The 27,881-nt window shown below is 38.1% G+C and overlaps 4 protein-coding genes across 4 annotated transcripts in view; 1 reads left to right on the top strand and 3 right to left on the bottom strand.

Annotated features, from left to right (window-relative positions):
* LOC109710958 lies at positions 11,944-18,683 on the top strand. Its single transcript, XM_020233788.1, has 14 exons — positions 11,944-12,348; positions 13,483-13,538; positions 13,670-13,844; positions 14,077-14,178; positions 14,592-14,663; positions 15,038-15,154; positions 15,272-15,349; positions 15,772-15,834; positions 15,929-16,025; positions 16,396-16,474; positions 16,556-16,767; positions 17,516-17,661; positions 17,814-17,936; positions 18,291-18,683. The coding sequence occupies exons 1-14, from the start codon at positions 12,262-12,264 to the stop codon at positions 18,441-18,443; spliced, it is 1,560 nt and encodes a 519-aa protein (XP_020089377.1). The 5' UTR covers positions 11,944-12,261; the 3' UTR covers positions 18,444-18,683.
* Positions 18,807-20,771, bottom strand: LOC109709975. The gene is made up of 3 exons (XM_020232377.1): positions 19,667-20,771; positions 19,278-19,322; positions 18,807-19,109 (listed from the first exon to the last, which is right to left on the bottom strand). Exons 1-3 carry the CDS (start codon positions 20,619-20,621, stop codon positions 18,985-18,987), a joined length of 1,125 nt encoding a protein of 374 aa, XP_020087966.1. The 5' UTR covers positions 20,622-20,771; the 3' UTR covers positions 18,807-18,984.
* On the bottom strand, positions 22,361-24,143 carry LOC109710031 (mitogen-activated protein kinase kinase kinase YODA-like). Its single transcript, XM_020232444.1, has one exon. It carries the CDS (start codon positions 23,795-23,797, stop codon positions 22,478-22,480), a length of 1,320 nt encoding a protein of 439 aa, XP_020088033.1. The 5' UTR covers positions 23,798-24,143; the 3' UTR covers positions 22,361-22,477.
* Positions 25,925-27,881, bottom strand: part of LOC109709801 (B-cell receptor-associated protein 31-like) — a 3,473-nt gene continuing 1,516 nt past the window's right edge. The window contains exon 2 of the mRNA XM_020232129.1: positions 25,925-26,736. Coding sequence (XP_020087718.1) covers positions 26,375-26,736 — 362 coding nt within the window. The 3' untranslated portion in view covers positions 25,925-26,374. The remainder of the gene's footprint in view (positions 26,737-27,881) is intronic.

The following is a 27,881-nucleotide window of genomic DNA, read 5'->3' as shown; positions in this document are numbered from 1 at the left end:
CTATCCGGTTTCCACGTGTCCCTCGCCGTTCTTGGCGTTAATAGCCGGAGAGATTCTTTCCTGAACCCGGCCTACCACGTAACTGCAGAACAATCCATTCGAAAACTGCCACGTGGAGATTGCGCGTTATTGGGGTCGAGCGGTTTATTAGAACGTGTCTAGTGTAGAGTTTCCGTTGGAGGGATTGGGGCTTTCATTCGCGGAAGTTAGGGTTTCGGGCAAGGTTATCCACGAGTCCGTGAGATTTGATATCCGGGCCTTACACGGGAAATGTGTTATTTTTAAGAAGCTTGTTAATCGGAAGCATAAAATAGTAACAATTAATTAAATACCTTGCATAAAAGCAAACTTATTTAAGTTAAAATTATTTAATATTTTATTTGATTGGACCTTTACACAAATTAATTGGCTAACAATTTTAAAAGGAGGCTCATTTTGAATCTAGGCCCAAAGCCCAATAGTCATTTTAGACCGACTTTTAATAGCAGATGTTAATATGAATGTTAATATACAAAATACATGCCTAATACAATACTTTGAAGTATATCAACATACATGTGAATCAACTAGGATTCGAACTTGGGTATTGGGTACCAGCCACTTGCCCTAGGGACAGACAATTGGTATATTGTGTGTATATATTATATTATGTGTAACACACTCTTGCACGCATGCTTATGCAAGCGCTCAAAGATTTGGGCTCTGGGGCGGGCTCGGGCCTCGGAATCGTCCAAAAGTTTTTTGGATGAAAAAATATTGAAGGCCGATTACGACCCAAAAAAATCAAATTTCGACAAATTAAAGCTTGGTCCAAATAAGTTTTGTTATTTCGCGTTTTGTTTAGATCCAAGTCGGTTTCCAATTAGACATCTTCATGGGCCTACCGGCCTGGCGATCGACTTGAGCCTAAAGGTTAATGTGAGGGCTTGGGCTCGGTTTTCAAAGAATCACCCTGAACATTAGCTCGGCCTTGGTCGCAAACAGGCCAGTATATGGGTCGTAAATGCCGGGCCTTACCCGGGATTCATATATGATGTATTATATAAACTTACTTATAGAATTGAGCTACCATACTATAGATACTATATAAGTAATGTTTGTTATAGAGCTTATACTCTTACGAGTATAGATCTTTTTTATATTCACAAGTTTTCGACTGTTAGATCTACCTCTTTTATCATTTTCATCCGTTAGATCATAATATTCAACCAACCACCCACTCAACTTTAGAAAACTAATATCATCCTAACCGGAGATCACTATTATCTTAATCCCACATTCTTTCATCCAACGGCTAAAAATTTATGAGTAAAAAAAATTCTATACTCATAAGAGTGTAGCAGCCTTAGTCGTTTATCATAATCTTTTTAGCTCTTAGATTCATATTAATACCATATTATAATAGTTTAGTCCTCTATTTATATTATATATTCAGATGAATAATTAACAATCTTCCACTGGGACAATTATGCTTGCTTTATTTATTATAAGGGAAAGATGTCAGTTATGGGTTAACAGCCGATCAAATCATGTCTGGTTTCGGTTAAAGGTAGTCTGAGTCGGTAAAATGTCAGCTGTCATATCTTTCTTCCGAACTCATGTGCCCATTAACCAAGTTAGATGTTTACTTTCATTAATTTGATGATGCTAACACCAACTTACCCTATCATTTACTATAGGGTTAATTTAACTAATTTTTTCTAACGGATTCTAATGACAGGAACACATTTGAAAACATCAGAATTTTTATAGGAATAATATATGAAAGTTGAACTTTTTAGAAATATATTTATTATTCACTATATTTGTAGGGATATGTATAAAATTAACCCTATAGTAANTTATTATTCACTATATTTGTAGGGATATGTATAAAATTAACCATTTAATATAATACTTGCATGTGCATTCGTACTTAGTGAACTAGTGGAGAAAAATCATGTGGGAGTATGAAACATGATCTATTCTTATTATACAATGCAAACCACTGTGCATCTTTTCATTTTTTTTTTTTTTAACTTTACTTCTCTTTTTGTCCTCTCATGAGATATAACCATGTAGCTAATCCCTTTATTTTGATTTTAGTCAACAAATTTTAACATTTTATATTGATGATTGCAACTCAGACAACTTTTTTTTTTTCTTGATGAATCATGTTATAAATGACACTTTTATTTTGTCCGCACCAAATACAGAGAATATTCTTTCTTGTCATTAATTCAATTTTTCTATTTTGTTGTTTAAGAAAATAAAGAGCATCAGTCCCCAACTATGGCTCAAATCTATAACCGTCGAAAAAAAGCCTTGTGTGCGTCAAAATATGAGATGACTTTTCTATAGAAATTGTGATAACACATTTTATTATTCTCTCAAATATCTCGAAGGCTTTCCCTCATCACATTTGATGTGTGTTTGCTGTTTTAACTAAACAGGCACTCAAGAAAATACTCTTCATGAAAATGAGACGCCATTTCAAAACAAATGGTATGACGTAAGTACAATTTTATTTCTCTTATGGTATTATAAAATATACAGCACATCAACACACAGTCGATAGATTTTCTTTTTCTTTTTCTTTTTCCCTTAAGTTACTTGAATGCTCTTAAAATTAGGACTCCACGTGAACCTATGAATACCATTCAAAAAAAATCAGGAGTGAGAAGTTTGAGGATGCAACTTTTCAAAATGTAACATAACAAACTACGGCAATTAAACAACGATTGTCACTCCCGACTCAGCAGCATTTGGTTAGAGAATAGGAATAGAAATAGATCCTTATCCCTCCTTTTATATTCAAACGCTAATTTTTTATCCGAGAATAATAGTTCTCGGTTGTCCCCACCAACACTTTTATTTTCTATATAAAACTATCTAAAATTGTTCTTATCCCAGTAACAATCCAATTTTCATCCAAATACTATTTTTCTTATCCCCATACTTATACTTATTTCTATAATAGCTAGTTCTTGCTTATACCCGAACCAAACGGTACCGGATCCTAGTATAAGCAATCTCCAGGATTTCACTAATTTGACTAGATCTTAGTTGTGACTTATGAATAATACCGAGTATATCACGCTCGCTTCTTCTTTTTTGCTTGTTAAAAAATCGCCGGATCTCCTATGATGCGAATGTGTGACACTTGACGTATTACTATAAACGTTTATATCAATAAACTGCTCAAATTTGGTAGCTTGGCCCTAGAAATTTTGTACATGAGTAAAGTGGCAAAAGCGATGCCACACAAAAATAAATTTTATATATAGGGATAATCGCCTGTGTACTCCTCATACGTTTAAAAATATTCGATTTATTCCTTTTTTTTTCTAAAATACCCTTCATATGTTCCACCGTTATTGCAAAATACCTCCGCAGTTACCTCCTGATAAGTTAATTTTGATTAAACGTGAGTTAAATATCTACCACAGTTAAAAAAAATTAAAATGCTAATTTTGGCCTTAACTTAAGGGCAAATAAAAAATATTGGTGACGATAAAGGGGTATATTGAAAAAGACCAAAAGTCAAAATACTTTTTTGTGCCCCTGACTTTAAAGGCAAATAAGAAAGTCAGTGATTGTAGAAAGGTATATTTGAAAGGGCAAAATAGTAATTTTATAGAGATAACAAAGTAATTAACAGATTTTAACTTTAGGGGTATATTAGAAATAAGTTGGAATGTAGAAAGGATATTTTCAATATTAACCTTCTAAGAGAGGTAAATTGGAAAGTCGGAAACTTTTCATGAGTATATAAGCAATTGCCCCTTATATATATATATATATTATTATAGAGTTGAGGTGGAATACTCTCAAAACCACTATAAAGATGGTGCTTTTGTGTTTTAGCCATTGAATGGAAAGATGTGAGGTTGAGATGATGGTGACAAGTGGTGGTAGACAGAATATTGTTTGATCCAAAGACTATTAGTAATCAAGAAGTAGATCCAAGGGTTAGAAACTTAGAAGCACTAAGCCACAGTTTGGTTCGGAGTTAAGTAAAAATTTGTTATTTCATGATATGGTTAAGTTCAGGGTTAAGGTGGGATTAGAATAATTTTGTGTTTTGTTGATAATTGGGTTTAGTCGAGGTATAGATAAAATAGTGTTTGGTTGGAGTAGATGAGATAAAAAGGATAGTAGGTAAAATAGTGTTTTGTTTGGTTAGAGTAGCGGAGTAGGGACCCCACCCCACAAAGAGCATCAGTCCCCAACTATGGCTCAAATCTATAACCGTCGAAAAAAAGCCTTGTGTGCGTCAAAATATGAGATGACTTTTCTATAGAAATTGTGATAACACATTTTATTATTCTCTCAAATATCTCGAAGGCTTTCCCTCATCACATTTGATGTGTGTTTGCTGTTTTAACTAAACAGGCACTCAAGAAAATACTCTTCATGAAAATGAGACGCCATTTCAAAACAAATGGTATGACGTAAGTACAATTTTATTTCTCTTATGGTATTATAAAATATACAGCACATCAACACACAGTCGATAGATTTTCTTTTTCTTTTTCTTTTTCCCTTAAGTTACTTGAATGCTCTTAAAATTAGGACTCCACGTGAACCTATGAATACCATTCAAAAAAAATCAGGAGTGAGAAGTTTGAGGATGCAACTTTTCAAAATGTAACATAACAAACTACGGCAATTAAACAACGATTGTCACTCCCGACTCAGCAGCATTTGGTTAGAGAATAGGAATAGAAATAGATCCTTATCCCTCCTTTTATATTCAAACGCTAATTTTTTATCCGAGAATAATAGTTCTCGGTTGTCCCCACCAACACTTTTATTTTCTATATAAAACTATCTAAAATTGTTCTTATCCCAGTAACAATCCAATTTTCATCCAAATACTATTTTTCTTATCCCCATACTTATACTTATTTCTATAATAGCTAGTTCTTGCTTATACCCGAACCAAACGGTACCGGATCCTAGTATAAGCAATCTCCAGGATTTCACTAATTTGACTAGATCTTAGTTGTGACTTATGAATAATACCGAGTATATCACGCTCGCTTCTTCTTTTTTGCTTGTTAAAAAATCGCCGGATCTCCTATGATGCGAATGTGTGACACTTGACGTATTACTATAAACGTTTATATCAATAAACTGCTCAAATTTGGTAGCTTGGCCCTAGAAATTTTGTACATGAGTAAAGTGGCAAAAGCGATGCCACACAAAAATAAATTTTATATATAGGGATAATCGCCTGTGTACTCCTCATACGTTTAAAAATATTCGATTTATTCCTTTTTTTTTCTAAAATACCCTTCATATGTTCCACCGTTATTGCAAAATACCTCCGCAGTTACCTCCTGATAAGTTAATTTTGATTAAACGTGAGTTAAATATCTACCACAGTTAAAAAAAATTAAAATGCTAATTTTGGCCTTAACTTAAGGGCAAATAAAAAATATTGGTGACGATAAAGGGGTATATTGAAAAAGACCAAAAGTCAAAATACTTTTTTGTGCCCCTGACTTTAAAGGCAAATAAGAAAGTCAGTGATTGTAGAAAGGTATATTTGAAAGGGCAAAATAGTAATTTTATAGAGATAACAAAGTAATTAACAGATTTTAACTTTAGGGGTATATTAGAAATAAGTTGGAATGTAGAAAGGATATTTTCAATATTAACCTTCTAAGAGAGGTAAATTGGAAAGTCGGAAACTTTTCATGAGTATATAAGCAATTGCCCCTTATATATATATATATATATTATTATAGAGTTGAGGTGGAATACTCTCAAAACCACTATAAAGATGGTGCTTTTGTGTTTTAGCCATTGAATGGAAAGATGTGAGGTTGAGATGATGGTGACAAGTGGTGGTAGACAGAATATTGTTTGATCCAAAGACTATTAGTAATCAAGAAGTAGATCCAAGGGTTAGAAACTTAGAAGCACTAAGCCACAGTTTGGTTCGGAGTTAAGTAAAAATTTGTTATTTCATGATATGGTTAAGTTCAGGGTTAAGGTGGGATTAGAATAATTTTGTGTTTTGTTGATAATTGGGTTTAGTCGAGGTATAGATAAAATAGTGTTTGGTTGGAGTAGATGAGATAAAAAGGATAGTAGGTAAAATAGTGTTTTGTTTGGTTAGAGTAGCGGAGTAGGGACCCCACCCCACAAATTGAGTGTTTGAAAATAATTTCGGGGTTAAGAAATTATTTCACCCCTTAACTCCGAATCAAATCGGTGCTAAAGAATTGGTATTTTTAAAAGTATTCTAATTCAATTCTATTATTATTATTATTATTAGGGGATGAGGAGATCACGAATGGGAAAGAATCCAGTACGAAACAGCCTGTAATGACCTCACCAAGCTTATGATTTCGGATTTTCATTGAAGGGAGGGAAAGCAACTCACAAAGATTCGGACCTTTCCGGAAGATATCTCCCGATACCCAATACCACGAGGCCAGCTCAGCTCGGCAGGGTCGACCCCACGATGCGGGCCCCGCATGTCAGTCTAAGTAGCTTTTATGGCGGTCCTCAAAATGTCCCCTGTTGAATCGATATTCAAAAAAATATGGGAAAACTTCAAAAACCCCCCTGTGGTTTCACACTTTTTCATTTTAGTACCCTGTGGTTTGAAGTGTATCAAGTTAGTACCCTGTGTTTCTCACTTTATCACTTTAATACTCTGTGGTTTAAAATGTATCAAGCTAGTACCCTGTGGTTTTGCACTTTATCACTTTAGTACCTTGTGGTTTCACACTTTATCACTTTAGTACCTTGTGATTTAAAAAACTATAGGGTACTAACTTGATACAAAATAAAAACCACAGGGTACTAAAGTGATAAAGTGCAAAACCACAGGGTACTAACTTGATACACTTTAAACCACAGGGTACTTAAGTGATAAAGTGAGAAACCACGGGGTACTAACTTGATACATTTTAAACCACAGGGTATTAAAGTGAAAAAAATTGAAACCACAAGGGAGGTTTTTGAAGTTTTTCCAAAAAATATTGTTTATGCACTCTACAAAGGCTAGATTATATAAAATTTTCTTATAAATATTCATCTTTTTATTATGGCCTTTTTGCATAAAAAATTCACTTATTTAGGACTTTTGCAAAATTGGATCATCTTTTTCGTTTTTGTAGATTTGGTCCGCTTTTTCAGCAAACTGACCAAAATACCCTTATTACTTTTTCTCTTTCCTCTTTCTTTCTCCTCTTCGTTTCTGTCGTTCTTTTTTTTTTTCTCGTCGAAAAAAAAAGAGGCGGACCGGACCGTCGCTTTCTTCTTCACCGTTGCCTCCCTCCTCACCCTCCTTCTTCACCGTCGCTTCCCTCCTCACCCTCCTCTCCACCGCCTGCGACCCCCTCCTCCTCTCCCCCGCCGTTGCCGCCGAGCCCACCCCCACTGTCGTCTCCGTCGCCGTCGCCGTCGCCGTCGCCGAGTCCACGGCCATGGCAGCGGCGGCGAAGGCGAAGGAGAGCGGAGGGGAGGGGAGGGGAGGGGGTCGCGCGACTCCATGGCCACCACCACGCTCTCCTTGAATGGCACCGCCCCGCCGTCGCCGTCGCCGTCGTTATTGGCGTTGTCGTCGTCGTCGTCGTCTTCCGCCTTCTTCGGCGCTGCGTCGCCGAGTATGGAGCCCGTGTCGGCGCCGGGGGGGCTCAAAGAAGAGGCGGTCGACGTGCGTCGACGACTTGATGTCGCGTATCACGCTCTCCGCGACTCGCCGTCATACTACTCGTCGTTGGACGGCGTCGTCGACAGGCTGGTCATGTCCCGATCGCGCCGCTCGTCCGACGAGTTGGTGAAGCGCGACTCCGGCGAGTCCGGCCGGTACACCGAGTTGGCCGTCTTGTACATGCAGCCCGACGACGGCGAGGCGGAGAAGAAGACGACGGCGGCGAAGAAGAAGGTCTAAACTGGATGTGGAGGCCGAGGCGGAGAAGAAGACGACGGCGAAGAAGAAGAAGGGGAGGCCGAGCGGCAGGGCGCAGGAGGGGGAGGCGGAGGCGCAGCCGAGTGCGGCGCCGCGTGTGTTCTTCTCCGTCGGCGCCGCCCCTCCTCCTGTCGCTGCGCAGAAGCCGCCGACCAGCGAATGGTGTAATGGTGCAAATGGTGTAACGGTGTAATGGTGCAAATAGTATAATGGTGTAATGGTGCAAAATTATAATGGTGTAATGGTGCAAATAGTGTAATGGTGTAATTGTGCAAAATAGTGTAATTGTGTAATGGTGCAATGGTGCAAAATTGTAATAGTGTAATGGTGTAATGGTGTAATGGTGCAAATGGTGTAATGGTGTAATGGTGCAAATGGTGTAATGGTGTAATGGTGTAATGGTCCCCACTCCTCGCCGGTGCCGGCTGCCCCTCTGCCTCTCCCTCCTGCGCCCTGCCGGTCGGCCTCCCCTTCTTCTTCTTCGCCGTCGTCTTCTTCTCCGCCTCGGCCTTCGCATCCAGCCCGACCCCGTTCGCTGCGGCCGCTGCCGCTGCCACTACGGCGACGGGATCGGGCTGGGGGTCCGCGGCGCAGGCGCCGGCTGTGCTTTCGCCTCCCCCTCCTGCGCCCTGCCGCTCGGCATCCCCTTCTTCTTCTTCGTCGTCGTCTTTTTCTCCGCATCCAGCCTGACCCCGTTCGCCGCGGCCGCTGTCGCCACGGCGACGGGATCGGGCTGGGGGTCCGCGGCAGCGGGGGAGAGGAGGAGGGGGTCGCGGGCGGTGGAGATGAGGGTGAGGAGGGAGGCGACGGTGAAGAAGAAGGCGACGGTCCGCCTTTTTTTTTCGGCGAGAAAAAAAAAAGAACGACAGAAACGAAGAGGAGAGAGAAAGAGGAAAGTGAAAAAGTAATAAGGGTATTTGGTCAGTTTGTTGAAAAAGCGGACCGAATCTGCAAAAACGAAAAATGTGGCCCGATTTTGCAAAAGTATAAAATAACTGAATTTTTTATGCAAAAAGGCCTTTTATTATTTCTTTGTATATTCTAAAAATTTATATATTATTTTTTCAGTATTTTAAATTGTTGTATTTAGTCTTCCATTTTTTTTAATTTATACTAAAAATATTTTTAAAAATAATAAAAATATATATTAAAAATATATTTTTTATTAGAAAAAGTAAGAATAATTTGGTTATTTTGTTATTTCCATTTTAATGCCGTCCTCCTCTAAAAAGTTATAAAATACAGATTTTTAAAAGTTAAAGAGGAAAAGTGAGACAATGAATATTTATAAAAAAATTTTCTATAATTTAGCTTTTGAAAAATATTATTTATACACTTTAAAATGAGGACGAATCTTCCACGCATCATTTAGATTTTTAATATAAATAATATATATATTGATAAAATTAGTATTGGTATAATAATATTAGTTTTTGAATTAATATGTTATCATATTTGTGTCTATTCTTTTTTTAACTTTTTAAAATCCATCTCAAGAGCACAAAGAGAATTATTTTAAAATCGAATTTTCTATTTCTTATAATACCACTAAAATTATATTTTATTAATTTATTAAGTAATAATAACTGAGTCCAATAGTCTTACAGAAAAATTGAACTTAAATTTCTAAGGCAATTCTTCGGTACACTTATTAGAGTTTTTGTTCTTGAAAACTCAGGAGCCTGCGACATTATATTTTAGCTAATACTGTTTAGACTTATAAAAATAAATAAAATATTTTTTTATCATATTTTCTAGTATATATGTATAATATGCTTTTTCTGTAAGTGAATTTTTGAAATTCTTAAAATGTTAGCTGGACTCATATTTATCTCTTATAAAAGCGAGCGAATTCGATTCAAAATTATTCAATGAAATAAATTTGGGCAGAAGAATATTAATACAAAGCAAGGACAACGAAAAAATGGGATCCTTTTTCAAAATCATTCAACTTTTAGATTTCAGTCGAACAAAAAAGAAAAAAAGAAAGAAAGAATAGTAACAGTAGAAGTAATGGAGATTTCTGCTCGTGGAACTTGTCAAAATTTCAATTCACTTCATTGACCGTCTCTAGCGTAAGTGGCAAAGGACTTGATGATTGGTATCTGAGGTTTCAAGTTCGAATTTTTGTTAATTTATATTTTCAACTATATTTATTTTTAAATAAAACAAATAAAACGAATTTTAAATAAAATAAATAAAATTGATAGCATGTTATCTATCTCTATAAAAAAAAAAAAAAAAACAAAAAAAAAAAACTACGATTCACTTCGTGAGCATCCGAAAACTGTCGGTCGAGATCATTGCACTCCAAAACATCATTAGTCAGGTTGCATCTTGCGACTCCGCGTTTTCTTGCCATCTAAGATGGGCCCACAGCAAATAGCCAAATGCAACGCAATTTAAAAAGACTAAAATTTTACAAAAAATTCAAATAGAATTGCTTGAGTTTATAGTCATCGTAACTAAAAGAAATCAAAATTTTCTATTTTTTATTTTCAGCAATAGAAATTTTAATAAATTTATCAATTTATCAAGTTTTTTGAAATAATAGCTGCTGCTAAAGCAAATGAGGAATGGTTCTTGCACACTTGTAGATTAGTTATAAATTTTAGACTTCACTTATCCCAAGACCAATATTTTTTTCACTAATTTTATCAATATTTTTTTATTTTAAATATTCAAAAAATATTTGTGAAATTTAGAATAAATAATATGTAAACTTCGTATATCTATATACACGAATTGAGAATTCAAAAGTGGGCTTGGCACCGGCTAGACTTAGGCTTTTGTTTGGGATTGTGGTGAGATTGCGTTATATGCAGTGAGAAAGTATGATAAATAAAAACTTTATTTGTTATTTTTTGCCATTCCATAGGAGAACGCAGAAACATATTGCTATATGCTTTTACCCCAACTCTATTTTTTTTTCGTTTGGAATTGCGGGGAGATTGTGTTGTGCGCAGTAAAAAATTATGATGAAAAAATATTTTGTTTATTTCCGTACGTAATATTGTGTGTCGCGATGAGCTAGTTGCGATATATTTTCTGGGGTCCGACTATTATCCTATTAATAGGATTGGGACCCTTGTTCTATCAAGTCGATTTGAATGATCGAAACTTCAAATTGATAATCGGCACCGATGAAGTTGATCTACACAATTAGAAATATTTAGAAACCAAATTTTGTAATATTTAAAAATCATTATCAAGTTACCGACCGTCCCTAGAACAAATGGCAAAGGGCTTGGTGGTTGGTACCCGAGACCCAAGTTCTAATCATAGTTGATTCACATTTCTAGCTAAGTTTATTTCTAAATGAAATAAACGAAGCGGGTAGCGTGCTATCTATTTCTCAAAAAAAAAAAAAAAATTATCAAGTTCAACTTAAGAGTTGAAAAATGAACGGTCATAAATGAATAACCTTCTTAAAATAGAGGTTAGACTTTCTTAGTTCGTAATCAGAGTTATCAAACATTATCTAAATAGTATAAAAAAATTTTTATCAAAAATTCAAGTAATTTGGATTGCTTTACACCGTTAAACAAGCAAACAGCTCATATAGACCGTCAAAAATTGTCGATTTTACGACACTTTGATCGCCATGTAAACCATTATTACAATTTATGAAATTTAGTTTCTAGATATTTCAAATACTCTAGATCAACTTTAACGGCACTGATCATCGATTCGGAATCTCGATCATCAAGAACAACTTGATAAGACAAGTGCTCATATCCTATTAATAGGATAGTAGCGTTAGCCATATTTTCTGCACTCTCACTAAAAAATATAGAAGTATATCCCTATATATTTTTATCCTACCCTTAATTTATCTAATAATTTTAGATAAATCTTAATACCAAACTAAGCTTTAAAGCAGCGTCATCGGGTACATTCTTGTTCCCGCGCACGTGCACAAGGCGACAAAACTGCTCTCTGAGCCTAGGGCTATTTTGTCCAGTAAGAAGCCACCACGTGCCGCGGATGGTGTTGCTGCTCCTTTTGAAACGGAAATTTTCTCGAATTTAAAAGGATTAAAAATGTAATATATGTTAAAAAAAAAATTCGCATTTTTTGGGTCGTAATTTTCCTTACCGCAGAGAGATCTGTAGGCCGTATAGAGCGGCCGAGCTTCCATTCCCTCTCCTCTTTCCCTTCTTTGCTCAATCGCTCTCTCTCTTTCTTTCTCTCTCTCTCTTCCTCTTTCTCTCTCGATCGCTCTCTTTATCTCTCGATCGCGGGTTCTCTCTCTCTTTCTCTATATCAATGGAGATTTGAGAAGGTTTTGATCATCGTCGTCGTCCTCGTCGTCGTCGGGGAGTTGGAGGAGAAGGAGGAGATCGATAATGGCGGCGTGGGAAGCTCTGGACGCATTTTTGGCAGGGACGAGCAAAGCTTTTGTTACTCCCATCGCCATTTTCGTTCAGATCCAGGTACTACATTTGCTTCTCTCTCTTCCTCTCTCTCTCTCTCTCTCTCTCTCTCTCTCGCGCGCGCGCGCGCGCGCGCTAGGGTTTGGTTTCGGAATGGCGCGTGGTGGCGTCTGGATCTGAGAATCTGAGAAGGAGATTGAACGCGCAGAAGTTTGATTTGATTTACTTACTATTTGATCAACTTTTTGTTTCGTGTATCTGAGTTTGGATGCAAAAATTCTGAATCGGAAGGTTTTATGGGGTCTATTGTAATGACATAGGATGGAAACGTTTGAGTTTTGGTGAGAGAGGCGGTAGGTACGAGATGGTTTCAAACTCTTTGGTTATTGGGCGAAGCTAGTGTATGGCCATGGGGGCCATGGCCCCCCTTTGGCTCCTGGAAAAATTCTCAAGTATGCATATTTGTATATATACAACATTACAACTATATAAATTCCAAGGGCGTTTTCTAAATCCTTATTCAGAAAAAGGAAGTAACAGAGAAATCGAGAACAAAATTGCTTAAATGTTTTCTCTTGATTTGAATTTCGTAACTTGATGAATCAACGAACACTCTTTTGATGATCAAATGTATTGATTTGAAAGAGAAGGGATTAATTTGTGTCAAAAAAATTGATATCTTTTATCTAGTCATTAAATGTATGGGACATCAAATTCTATACTTTTCATATTAGCATGCTTGATTTATCATTTTTCTCAGCTTCACCCGATTTGATACACATCACGTGGACCATTAATTTTCAGAGGAAACCAGTTGCTTAATGTGATGTTTCAAACATGTGGCTTCTAATTTTTGTTTCTTCAAAGGGGAAGAAATAGAGCATGATATGACAATGATGTAACTACTACTCAATTGAGGCAATAGGGCCCCAGTATAACCTAAAATTGAAAATGGGTTTTACTTCACTAACTAAGTTGTTATCTCAAGTATTTGTGTGTGCTTGCATAGATTCAAAATCACCTTTCAACAGAGTAGCATATTTGGCATTCCGTTGGACCTTTATGTTGCCGGTCTTTAAGACTGTAGTTTGTCCTCTTTTAAGCATTAGTTTCACATTTCTTTCATGCGGCTGCTTTCAAGTACTCATTAAGATTCACCGAATGACTTATTTTTTTTTGTGTGTTTGTTGTTAGGGATGTGTAATTTGTTTAACTCTTGCCGTTGGATGGTGTTTTGCTGCCTTTGTCAGGTATCTCTAAAGCAACAACTAACATTGTAAATCACATTGTAAATCTTTCTGTTATTATGTTTTAAATGCCCATAGCCAGTCTATAACTGCTAATGAAACATATGGACTTTCTTTGTTATATTACCCATCAGGAATAGAGTAATACGACGCATGAAGCATAATATTGAAGGTGGTAACCCTTTCGCATTTATATGTGAGGATATAAATGATCTTGAGCACTCGGCTCAGCTAAACTTGCCTAGAGTGTCAGTTGTCATGCCTTTGAAGGGCTTTGGAGAACACAATTTGCAAAACTGGAGAAGTCAAGTGAGTATAATTCATTTTTTCGGATGCTTTTCTTTTAGCACTTGAAGTTTCAGTTGCTATACTGCACCAAACAAGGTTACAGGATACAAAAGTTATTGTTGCTGCTGTCTTTTTGTAAAGTTGCAAAAAGCAAATCTTTCTTCTATGCTTTTTGTGAATTTTAGCATGCTTTTGCTACTCTTTTGTCATTCTCACCTTTTATTGTTTTTGATTCGCATATATCTTATCACAGATCACTTCTCTTTACGGAGGACCAGTCGAGTTCATTTTTGTAGTAGAAAGTACTGATGATCCTGCATACAATGCTGTATCTCTACTAATCTCAGAGTTCAAGGTAAGCATAAACCTTCCCGATTCAATCTTTGTTTTTAAAATTTGGCACCATAGAGTAATTAAAATAATCCACAATGTCAACATTAGGTATGAAGTTGCCTTAAAATTACTATTCTTCACGAACACTACTATGTACTATTGAATTTTTCCCATCAAGTATGGTTACTCTTCTTGGAAACAATAAGGGTCTTGGCTTCTTCTTTGATCTTAAAGTGTTTCCTCATTTTAAAAAAATGGTTTCTGCAATCTGAAGTTAAAATTATCTTTATTTTCTATGCTGGAAACATCCTTGATGTTCTAGAATAATGCTCTCTAGTCAATTTGACATAAGGTAGGTGCATGGATTGAAAATTAGACACATCTGATCAGTCATCTAGTTACTTCTTCTGAATTCTAACCTATAATATTTTTCAGGATAACATTGATGCGAAGGTTGTTATAGCTGGATTGTCAACAACATGCAGCCAGAAAATCCATAATCAGTTAGTATGTAACGGATTTATTTCTTCCAGTATACCTATTTCATCATTATACACAATGTGCGATATTTGAACTTAAATAAACATCATCTATGTAAAGCATTTCTCTGTATTTTACATACAAACGAGCCTAACTGTTTTTAGCTACACTAACTGTATATAATAAGTTTTCTCAGTAGTTGCATCGTATCGGCTCCAAACCTTGTCTTCACTTTTGATGTTAGGAGTCTTTTTACCTGCTCTATTTTACATCTTTTCGTCTTAATTTACATTGTATCATCTTATTACAGAAGAAAATTTTCTTTTGTTAGTTAAGTATATTCTTTCTGTTATAGTACTAGGATATGTACTAAGTGATGAATGTTATGACCTCATTCTTAGGTTGGTGTTGAAAGGATGCATAAGGACAGCAAGTATGTATTATTTTTGGATGATGATGTTAGGCTGCATCCAGGATCAATTGGAGCCCTAACAGCAGAAATGGAGAAGAACCCAGAGGTAACATTTTCGTTCAAGTACTCTGACAATTTTTCTAATGTAATTCTGATTTACTTCCAATCAGATGTAGAAACTTTATTGGTAATCTAATACCTTATCATATTTTAAATGGAACAGATATTTATTCAAACTGGATATCCTCTTGATTTGCCCTCTGGGAGCTTGGGTAGTTACTGTATTTATGAATATCACATGGTATGCTAGTATCTATGTTTTTGAGTTCTTTTTTGCAATGTTGGCAATTCTTATCTTTAATGACTCTGAAAATTTTAATACCTCAATATTTTGTTAATTTTTCTTATACTTGCATATATAGAATTTAATCTGAATAAGAATTTTGGCCTACCCATTCTTTCTGTTGCCGGTTGTCCTGCAAATATTGATTATGGCTTATCCCACAGATGTGTCTAATTTAATTTGTCATATATTAGTCCAATAGCATCTCCTTTCATACGTGGCAAGGCATTTTGTTTGACTGTCTAGCCATCCATCAAAATGGAGAAGATACAACTGCAAGTTGTCAGCTTTTTTTTTTTAAATTGACAATATTTATGGATTGCTTCTATATTTCTGTGTATTTTGAAATCTTAATAGCACTTCCCATTGATTCTCTTCAGCCTTGTTCAATGGGATTTGCAACTGGAGGGAAAACTTTCTTTTTATGGGGAGGTTGCATGATGGTGAGTTTTCAACACATATTTCTACTCCTATATAAAGAATGTATACATTGTACTACAGCTGTATAATGCTTCTTTCACACTTGTACTTTATTAGATGCATGCTGAAGATTTTAGAAAAGATTTATATGGTATCGTTAGTGGACTACAAGATGGTGGATACTCAGATGATATGACGCTAGCAGCGATTGCTGGTATATCTTATGAACTGAGATCTCTTTCTTTTCAATTTGGCGTGCTGATTTTTCTAGTGGATAGTAATTTTCTTGGACTAGCACTCTAGAAATATGCTCTGTAATGCTCGGATCCATCTAGAACCAGTAGAACTAGGTTTGACAAAAAGAAACTGAATGTGCATTCTTATAACTTAGTGGAACTGTTTTAGTTGATCCGGTTTACTCTAGTGATGTGGATACAAAGAATTTTCTAGCATTGGCAGAAGATACACTGCTTAATCCTAGTGAATGGAATGAAAATCATGTTCTTTTTTATGTTACTTTCGTTCCCCTCTCATTATTATAGAATTCCAGAAGTTTTTGAATAAATTTGCTGCATTCTTTACAGGGCAATACAAAAGGCTTATATCTTCACCACCTGTTGCTGTGTTTCCTCATCCCCTTGCAAGTGATCTTAGCTTCTCAAGGTGTGTATTTTCTTTAGTTTAATAGTTGTTTTCAGCGTAGCTCTCTCTATCTCACACAAATATTTCTCCAATTTTATGCAGGTACTGGAATTACCTTAGGAAGCAGACATTTGTCCTTGAATCCTATGTATCAAGAGTTAACTGGCTGATGAACCGTGCGCTCTTTTCTTCACATTGCTACTTGTCCTGGGGATTTGTGTGGCCATACTTTATGGCAATGATTCATGTTGCAACAGCGCTAAGAGCACCATATAGTGAGCGGTTATCAACAGAAGTGTCTGACTCATCTTGCGGTAAATACTCTATCACTTTTTGTTTAGACCTATCCTGTTTGAAATATTTTTTTAGCTTTCTCAATAACCGTGATTAAGCTTATGAATGGGAGACCTTTAGTTCATAAAGAGGAACTTCGGTGAATTAAATTTAGAGAGTTCAATGAGAAATTCATATATCTTCATGGACAAATCTGAAAGATGTGCTGAGAAAGATGATTTAACTATGCACCTGTGAGAAATGTGAGGAGGATATCCTTTGTACCATTTGAAAAATCTAACCACCAGTGTGAAATGGTGGGGAAAAAAACGAGAGGATTGGGCTTGTTTTTGACCCAAAAATAATCCAAAAATGGTTTTTGGTCCGAGCTGAACTGCCAAGGAGCGGTACAAAGCTGACACATACTAACATCGATATAAATGCGCTGATACTTAGCAGCTCAGTATGTCTCACAGCTTTGTCACAATATGGGTCGCTGCGAGTGTGGTTACCTAACAAGCAAGTTCCATGCTGGCAGCATGGAAATGACACACTTCAGCATAGCAATCCTTGGGTTCTGGAATCATTGTCTAGATGAGTTTGTCATTAAGGACCAAACTTTCTAGATTGTTGGTAAATTTGTTTTCCTTCATATACTTGAGTTGATAGTAGGCGTTATCTACAAAGGGATGCACTGCTCATAATGGTTGCTCATACACTTGCTTATTCTGCTAAGTTTTATTCATACAGCCAGTTAATCCTTCAGGGTAATAACATGCTCTTATCCAGGTTTGCTGCTCGCTGGATGCCTGCTTGTCTGCACTCTCATAGAACTTACTTCAATGTGGAACCTGACAAAAGTGGAGATTCAATTGTGCAACATATTATCCCCGGAGGGGCCAAGAGTCTCACTTGGTTCATATAATTGGGGACTTGTGAGTATACATTGTCCTTTTTCATGTTGACAGAAGGGTTTTGTCCAACATTACGATAGCTAGGTCATAAATATCAGCTTTATTTGGCAACATTGATTTTCATGAACATCTTATACGTCTAATTTATGTTGACGTTGAATATTCGGTGACAGGTATTTCTTGCTATGCTGGTAGATAACTTCTTGTACCCTATTTCTGCCATGCGATCTCATTTTTCACAGTCAATAAACTGGTCTGGCATTCGGTATTACTTGAAAGATGGAAAAATTAACAAGGTATATTGACTTAGTTCACTTCTGCTTTGTTCGTATCACCTCCTGTTCACGCGGTGGTCTTTTTTTTATACAGTTATACCTTTGTCTTTCGGTGCGATGAACTGTCTCGTTCCTAATGCATAGAGGTTATACTGGGTGAAAAAGAACAGAAAACTAGTGCTAGAAATAATGCCTCATTGAAATACATACAGCATCTTATATTGTAATATGTAAATAAATCATCTTCCATTAGAAAGGATATATTGTTATCCCGTTCGCTAGTTAGTCGTTCTTGTTGATCCCAGCTATCTTGAGAATTGATAACGAAGTAACGGTCGCGAGAACTTATTTCATTTTTTGTGTAATATGCCGCAGATTGAGAGATTAAAAGAGAATGGTTCAAACTATACTGATCTCGGAGGAAAACACTTATATCGGAAAATGATTTGCCCCCCGAAAACTTCCTTCCTCAGCTCCTTATCAAGAAGTTTGGTGCAATGGCGCCAGCCGAAGAAGTACGACAGCTAGTGTTAAATCAGGAATCGAAGCTCTCATTTCTCGTTCTTTGCAGGCATTTTGTTGAATGTTTTTTTTCTTCCTCTTTCCCCCCTTATTGTTATTTATTTGTCCATTTTGATTTAGTTGATTTATTCTTATGGTGTATTTTTGTTGCATTCACCTTGTAGGGCATGTATTGCGTAGTCTCTGTAACATTGTAGTTGATATTCATGGAAACAGTAAAATGGTCACCCAATTTTTTTTCCCGTTTCCCTTTTTTGAACCCCTCCATTTCTCTCCTTTTCTACTAATTCCGCACATTATTGTTGTTTTTTAAAAATATTTTTATAAATTAAAATTTTGATATGATTAGATGCGCCAACATGTGAACTCTTACAATTATTGGTTAATTTATAATACAATCTGGTCGAATGCTTTTAAAAACATACGGAACCGAAAATCAAAGTTATTACCATATTTTCTGATGGCCAAACAAATTCGGTAAATGCATAAACGACAAAAGCTCTGTTATCCATCCAAATATATGGGCATGAAAAAAGGGAAGGTGCAATTAAAAGATCCTGTTTTCGTTGCTTTGGACACCGCATGTCACAACTTTGTTTGATTTCCTTTTAAGGAAGTGCCAGACGAGATACCCACCGCTCACAGCCCCACCAATGGAGAATACAGCAGTCCCTGCAAATCACATACGTCAGTATCAGCCAAAATTTCCACTTCCTCTTTTTTTCTAAAAAAAAAAAAATTAATGTAACCTGTTTGCTTAGTTAATGGAGGAGATACTAACAATAGCCAAGCAAAGTATAGTTTTTTTTTTTTTTTGGACTGTAATGCAGTAGCACTCACCTGCAATTACACCAGTTGAAGCTCGATGTCTTGATAATCCACCATCTATACATGCAGCGAAAAGTGTTAATTTGTTAGACAAAATTCTTCGACTAACAGATGGAGTTACCATCTACTAATGTCAATTCCATTCGGGTATTTTTGTGCATTTGTATTGAGTGACCGAGAGAAAGCCAAGTAGCGTGAGTTAATTCCAGGGAGAATATTAAACCCCCAACCAACCTTGTATAATAACTTCATTTTTTTTTTATTTATTAAATTTCTACAATCAGATTCGTAAATTTAGAAATGAATTTTATTTCTAAATTTACCATGCCATAAGATTTAGTGTTAAATAAATAAATAAAAAACTATCAAAAATTTTAAACTTGAAACATCAAACATGGTACCTGGACAGTAGGCGGTGGCATTCCCGTCCTGGCAGAGGCAGAGGAAACTTCTCGTCCGGGTATCAAATCCACACAACCCCCCGCCATCCCGATTCGTGTCTCTGCACTGCAGGCAGCGGGTGGTCACCGGAATCTCGAAGTCGACCCGGACTCCGTATTCCGGCACCTGATCATACGGCGGCAGCCCTCCCCCGACCGTCCGCCAGTACACGCTGGCGTACGACCGGCAGTGCCGCAGCATCATCCTCGTCGACTGCGACGCCTTCGGATTGTAGCCGCAGCAGCCGGCGGCGGCACTCGCGTCGGGGCAGCCCGGCAGGTTGCGGCACAGGTACGCGGCGCTGTCGCACGCCGAGTCGCAGCGGTCGGGGAAGCGGTCGCAGTAGTTGGGCTTCGGGGCGACGATGACGGCGTCGGGGTCGCAGCCGAAGAAGAGGAAGTCGTTCTTCGAGGAGAGGGAGAAGCGCGTGCTCGTGTCGAGGCTGAACGGCGGCGCAGCGGACCGAACGGATGCCGACGTTGTTGTTGTTGCTGCTGCTGCATGGGGGCACGTCCACATGGAGGGGTCGGTTATGATGAGGTGGGGATCGGCGTAGTCGATGGACGCGACCGGATACGTGCCGGAGGGAGTGCGGAGGAGGAGGGTGGAGTTGGAGGAGTTGCAGACGAGCATGTTGCGGTAGTAGGGGCTGCCGCAGCCGTCGTCGATGCCGAAGGGGTAGCGTATCGGAATGCCGCCGCAGGCGGTGCGGCACAAGGTCGACTGAGAGGAGGAGGAGGAGATGATCACAGAGATGATCAGGAGCAGGAAAAGGAGTGATAAGTATGACGACGACGACGACGACGACGACGATGATGATGAGGAGGAGGAGGAGGAGGAGGAGGAAGCCATTTTGATTTGCTTTGATTTGGTTTTGGGTGAGATAGATAGGAAAGGCAAAAGGGAACAATGCATCAGCTGCTGCTTTGTACTGAGCTGTGACTGTGAGTGTGCAAGGTTTTGAAGCAAAGGATCGAGAGGAATAAAGATTAATTAGAGTAGTGCGTTTTTTTATTCTTTGCACTTTTGGTCGGGAGAGGGAACCTCGAGGTCCCCTCTCCACTTGCTTTTTCGCTCTTTTACTTTTGGCCTCGTTTTGTAGCGGAGGTGGATATATACATGCACTCTAGTTGGGCCGGGCTTTCGTATGCGAGGCCCGAGCTCCGCTCGTTTATTTTTCAGGCCGACATTTGGGAGTTTAAATAATTTAGATCAAATTTTCTTATTTAAATCGACCGCCTCTAACGCAAGTGGCAAAAGATTTGGTGATTGATACCTGATGTTCCAAATTCGAATCCTAATTGATTCATATTTTCAGCTAAATTTATTTATAAAATAAAACAAAAGAAACAAATAGCATCCTACCTATCTTTCGAAAAAAAAAAAATCTAAAAAAAATCTTCTCATTTAAGTTCTGACATTCCGAACTTCAGCGTCAGGACAAAATTGACCTACTCATGGACCACCCAATAGTTTATCCTTCATTTTATTTCTTCTTTTTTGGAGTGGGCCTAATTTTAATAAAGAATAACTTTCTCTATAAAATTTGCATCCATTTAATTTTATCAACTTATGTGAGTGTAAGTTTGTTATTGTATTTTTGTATAATATGAACATTTTTATATTATTATTTTTATATGATGTACCTGTTATTAAAAAGATTTCCTCTTAAATGGTAGATGGCTACGACGCTATGTTACTGATCTGGAAAACGAAGTTCAGAAAATAGGTTCTTCAGATGATGAATAATGCTTTAAAGAACTGTTGGTTCGGGTATAAGTAAGAACTAACTATTATAGGGATAGGTACAAGTATGATGATAAGAAAAATAGCGTTGGAATGAAAATTTGGTTGTTCCCGGAAATAAGAAAAGTAGCGTTTGGATAGATAATATGAAATAAGAAAAATATTAGGTAGTTTTATATAGAAAATGAGGATGATGGTAGGGATAATTATAACCTGTTATTATAGATAACCAAGAACTACTGTTCTCGGATAAAAAATTAGCATTTGGGTATAAAAGGGGGATAAGGACCTATCCCTATTTCTATCCCCTAACCAAACACTGCCTAAGTGCACAATTATACCTTAAAAAATGACTTAATCAGTAAGTTTTCCAACAGAGTAAGATTCCATCCATTATTTTAGTAGTAGTGACCTAGTCCTATAGGTACAAGCTGGACAAATTAGGTAAGATGAGAATATAATCATTTTTGGCATGTATCTCTATATATGGTTCAATTGATTTAGGATTTTTATAAGAAGTTTTGTCTGGTTAGTCATGATGCAAGGTGCTCACACATTCTAGAAATATAATTTTGGATACACGCAAAAGAAATGGACGCTTAATATCGAAAAGCACCCGCAACCTAGAATAGATGACAAAGATGTGCTTTGTTAATTTTAATCTTAGATATTTGATTTTTCTAACTAGTTTTAATTATCCAACATCATTAAATGGCGAAAACTTTGTACTAACTGTTAAAATTATCAATTTAGCGACATTTTGATCATTAATTTAATAATATTAAAAAGATTATAAAATTTTAGTAACTAGAAATAGATTAGATTATATTAGCAATGGTGCAGATGGTGAATTCGTTTGCCTGTTATGAAAAATAAAGCAAAACTAAAGCAGTATGGACACCATGGTATTTTTCTAAAAAAGTAATCTAATCTAATCTAATAACCGTGCTAATTTACAGTTAATTAGCGTTACAAAAGCAGAGCTCTTTTGCAGCTAAACAATCTCAATCTCCTACCATCTCTTTCTACACAACCATTCTCTCTTGCAACATCACAGCCGTGTGGGCCGTGGCACAAATCCTCCTCATTCCAAATGTGATTAACACTAAACATGTACTATTAACACTAAACATGTACTCCTCATCACACCCACTAGTACTGATACTCCTTACATCCTCCTCTGCTTTAACGTCGATTGCGATTTCCCGACAGTCGACCGTTCTCACCGTCGCCCAGTCGTCGTCCCACGCCCAGTCGGGACCGGAGATCTCCCCGCCTCCCAATCCACGAAGCCTCTCTGATATCGAATTATTAGACGGGCTCTTTGCCGGCATTACAGAATTGATGTCTGCCCTGATATCAATTGTAGGAATCGGTATTTGTTCTGTATTTGCAATCTCAAATTCTTCGGAATCCTCTTCCTCCAATGTCGCCCAGAACCCCTGATCCAGGGTGCTCTTCGGAGACTCCCAGAGACAGTGATCGTTTCCTCCGCATCTTATCGACTGCGACGAGACGAACGGGTGCTGGAGGAGCTGCTCCGCCGTCCACCGCTCCTCGGGATCTCTCCGCAGGCACCGGCTCAAGAAATCCTTCCCCTCCTCCGACATCCACCAGGGGAATTCGGGCACGTCGGAGGAGAACGCAATGTGATGGAGTGCGGCGATCGGGTCGGAGAGATCGGGCCACGGCGCTCCCCCGGTGGCCATCTCGATGACGGTGCACCCGAGGGCCCAGACATCGGCCGCCGCCGTCCCCTGCTCGTCCCCCCTCGCGACTTCCGGAGCCATGAACATCGGTGTCCCCCTCAATCGAATTCTACTGCATCCGTATGTCACGCCGTCATCATCTCCATCGTCGTCGTCGTCGTCGTCGGTCACGCTCCGCGCGCAGCCGAGGTCGGCGATCATGGCGCGGCCGTCGGCCCCGATCAGTACATTCTGGCCCTTGACGTCGCAATGCGCGACGCCGCGCTCGTGGAGGTAGGCCAGCCCGCGCAGAATTTGCCAAGCGCGGGACCGAACGGCATCCTCGTCGAGCCGGCCGCCGCGCCTCTTGATCTCATCGGAGAGCGAGCCGCCCGGCGCGTACTCGATGAATAGATTGTAGTAGTGAAAGATCGCGGCAGTAGCTTCCTCCTCCGTGATGTCGAATCCGATATAGGAGACGACGTACGGAGAGCTGAGGCCCGAAAGTATCTTCTGCTCTCTGCGGAGAGGGCCGGAGCGACTGAGCTCTGCGGACTTCACCGCAAATGCTTCTCCCGACGAGCTCGCGGTGGCGAGCGACACGACGGCCGACGAGCCGCGGCCTAACGTCGGACCTCGGCGCCATTCGCGTCCCATTCCGAAAGAAACTGAAAATGAGCAAAGCAGAGATGGTGGAAGTGGTTGTTTATTTTTGGCTGGGAGGAAAGAATTTATTCATTCATGAATATAAGGGAGTGGAAGAGAAGGTAGTCGACGGCTCCGCGCGTGCGGAAACTCCACGTGTCGAAAATATGAGGCCGCAAGAAGATGATTTGGCCAAATATTTGGTTTCGCAAGCAACTATCTAACTACCTAATTAATTAACAGCACAAGATATTGGGCTTTATTTTGTATAATAAAATAACAATTAAACTAGTACTACTGGTTGAAATTATTTCGTGTGTTTTGAGTCATCTATAGGGTGTAAGTTAGTTGTGAATTTTCTAGTTGTTCACAAAATGGAGGATTCTTGATTTATCGAAAAAGAAAAAGGATCTCAAATTAGTTTTTCTATTGCAATCGCTACAGTGATGTTCTAACAAATAAAATAATTATATCTCTCATTCATCATTTTCTATCCTTTTTCAAAAACAAAACCAAACTTTATAAAAATATTAATATGAACAAATATATTTGGTTAATTATCGCATGGACCCACTGAAAATGAATGAAGGCCAAATGAGGTTAAATGTGGACTTTAGCACGCATGCTTTTCCTACATTTTATAAACGCATTTGGCGTGCGATTTTGTTAATTGTGTAGCTAACTAACGCCTTTTTATTTGTTTTTTCTTTTAATTTTCAGCAGCTCCTAAATAGTCATCATATTTAATCCAACTTTTTTTTTTTTTTTTTTTTTTTTTTTTTTTTTTTTTTTTTTTTTTTTTTTGGGGGGTACTTTGGGGTTTTGCCGACGCCTTCCTTGGCAAGCGAAGGAATAAGTAGTGTGTAAGGTAACATAAGCAAATAATGGTCTAAAAAGGATTTGCATATCAACATGTACATATTTATATATATTTTTCTCGAAAAGTTCAAGCATAGGTGGACTTGTTCGAGTCGACGTGGATGGCGATCGCCAGCGGGCATTGAAAAACTTGGACGGACGGAGCGAGGATCGCCATCGGGCATTGAAAAATTTGGAGGGACGGAGCGGGAAATATGCAAACGATGCCACGATCAGTCCGCGAGGTATCCATTATAATTTGATGATCACAAACTAAGTTTATGTGTGGAGTGAACAAATGGATAAAAGTGAAGTTTGGAAAAGTTTAAAAGTTGCCGTTATACCAAAAATTCAGACCGTTGGGTTTGGTACTACCAAAGCTACTGTAGACCAACCACTTTTGTAGGTGAACTAACAAAGATTTCGCATTCAAATCCGAAAATTTCTCTCAAAATGAGAGGTCTCCACAAGCAAACATTTTTAGAATTTGATCTCAAACTTATTACTCTACTATTTGCTGTTAAAAGTATTTGTGTAATTTTAGGTTCATTTATATAAATTCCGTCACCAAAACATACAACCAGTGACTTTAAACATAATAATTTTCATGATTTTAGACTATATGGTAAATCAATTGATTTAATAATTTTCTCCTAGGAGATGGATTTGATTGGTGCTCGCAATCTATAATATGTACACTAGAGGGAGAGAGAGAGAGAGAGAGGATAAAGGCGAAAAGGGGAAAAGCATACAGATAATTGGATATGTAGATAGAGAGTGCACTTTACGGAGAAGAGTGGTAAGAGTTGGATGAGTGAAATCGCTTGGGAACAAAGCAAACTTCGAAACGCAAGATGACAAGGTGATCCGAAATGCTTCTATGCGAAACCTACCAATGTTGTGTTTTAAGTATCCACATCAATAAATATAGAAAAGTAAAAGAAAACAACCGCAGATTTAGGCAATTACTGTTAAAGAACACAGTAACCATGCAAACAGTACTTCAATGCTACTAACAACGAGTTGTTGGTGGGTATGATTAAGTAGGCTTATTTAGGGGGGGAAATCCAACTCACCGATTTTTTGCACGCAAACAACGAGCGGCGCCGCACTTTCAACACGCACCAACAGACAGTACCAAGTCACAAGCATTCGGTACTCCCTGAATGCTAAAAATATATGAAAAACTGTAAATAGTTACTATAAGATGATTAATTTACCCTTGTTTCGGATAAACTGTAAATGAACAAGTCATATTTTAGAAGGGGTATAAGATGGTCATTAACAGGAGGAACAAAGATTTGTCGTCACAAGAGGAATGGAATTACAAGATATGAGAAGCTTCAGGGACTTTGTTTAAATGCTCAGGGACTGATTCAACATACTGGGACAGCGCAGTGACTATACGTACTTTTTTACCTTAAGAAAATCATGAAAAACCAATACAGGAACTCAATAGTGAGCACTAGTCAGTAGTCACCAGACTACTATAAGCAGCTGCTTAATCTGAAGCACAAGTTCATTGAGCACCAGACTTTGTGTGAAACCAGTTCAAACCAACTTGTATATTTTAAATTGCGAGAGCCTTATATTCTTTGTTTTAAGGGAGAAAAAGCCAGATCACACTATCTATTACATCCCTGGAATCTATTGTCTGGACAAACCATAAAAGAAAATTGATCAAAAAAATCAAAAAAAGCTCTAGTCCTCAAAGCATGACTCCAAGTATTCTCAAGATTGTTTCTTGCTATCAGAGTGCGAAAGCAAGAGGTCAATCGACTGCAGTTGCTCGCGAAGGTTCTGATTTTCCTCCAACAGGCGGTCGTACTCAAGCAAGAACCCTTCGGATTGTTTCTTTAAAGCACGGGCACTGGCCTGTGCAGCCTTGACCTCCTCTGACTTTGTTTCTGACTCTGCTTTTAGTTTCTCTATCTGTTCTTTCAGAGATCCAATCTCCTCCGAGCTTCCGCTTTTTGCTTCTTCTAGGACCCTATTCTGCTTCATTACAGCCTCCATGTTCTTTCTCAGACCACGCAGTTCTCTGATGTAATGGTGCAGCCGGTCGATGATCAATGCAAGGAATAAGGAGTATCCTGCAGCAGTATGACACAGATATGCAAAATTTCAATTCATATGGCAACATCGGGCGTACACACAACCATACATAATGGTCAGGAAAAAGGGCTGAGCTAGAACAAAAGGGTTTGCAACATTCAAAGCGGAAAGGATAAAAGGTTTGAAACATCTAAGGAAGAACTTAGCACACAGAGAAACATAATACCAATACATAAAGGGCCAAATCCAGTGAAATAACAGTGATATCGATGACTAGTCTAAATCTTAACTAGTTTTGATTATTATTTATGACTTGATTGTCATGCGACATGATTCCCAGAAAAAATAGAAATGTACAAAAATAATAAACATGGCCAAAGCGGTGCAGTAGCTCTCTTTCTATATACACTTCTAAGGCCAAGAGCGATCTCTTATTTATAGGACCCATATTGTTTTGAACCTTGAGCAGGTTAATACTGAAAATTGATTTCTGATGTTTGGCTTATCGGTCTGTGTAATGTTTCTCATAAGAGAAAAGCCAAACCCCTTCCTACTAAGAAATTAACATCCAAAGTGAAGGGGTAAAAGGATCATATGCTCTCTCCTTCCGGTCTAATAATCAAGTTTATTATTTATGCAATAATCTATTATCTATGCAGTAACCTCATATTACATGTAGGTGGGAACTCTTCCTCGCAACCTTCTCCAAGAGACACAGGCTTTATTATGAGATTCCTGGTGCGGTTATTTAGACAGTAAAAAAGCTGATGAATGGGCATTCCTATTTTCTCAATGCTGAATAAAGTTTTTAAATCTTGTGCTTGGCTGGCATTTAGCAATCCTTTGTCTATTTGGACTTAATGAATAGAAGAGAAAACAGAAATACTTCTTCTCCATTTGGGTTGCCAAGTTCACAGCTAATGTCTCTACCATTTAGAGTTTTCTAGGATTGCAAAACTGTTATAGACGGCCTTTTTTCAATCTAAGGCCCTTTTTGGCCCAGTTTCTGGTGTGAAATGCAGGGCAATAGCATTTGCCTTGTTTGGATGCAAAAGAAGTCGAGTGATTCCACTGCAGGGGGCTGCAAAATATTCAGCGGAAAGCCCTGTCACAGAAGCTCCATCATCTCAACAGAAAGCTAAATTCTTCTTTCCTTCCTCATATCTGCTCCCCCCCCACCCCC

Source organism: Ananas comosus, linkage group 5, assembly GCF_001540865.1.
Source record: "Ananas comosus cultivar F153 linkage group 5, ASM154086v1, whole genome shotgun sequence".
Classification (NCBI taxonomy): domain Eukaryota; kingdom Viridiplantae; phylum Streptophyta; class Magnoliopsida; order Poales; family Bromeliaceae; genus Ananas; species Ananas comosus.
Note: the sequence above shows the minus strand (reverse complement) of the source record. Positions and strands in the feature narration are given on the sequence as shown.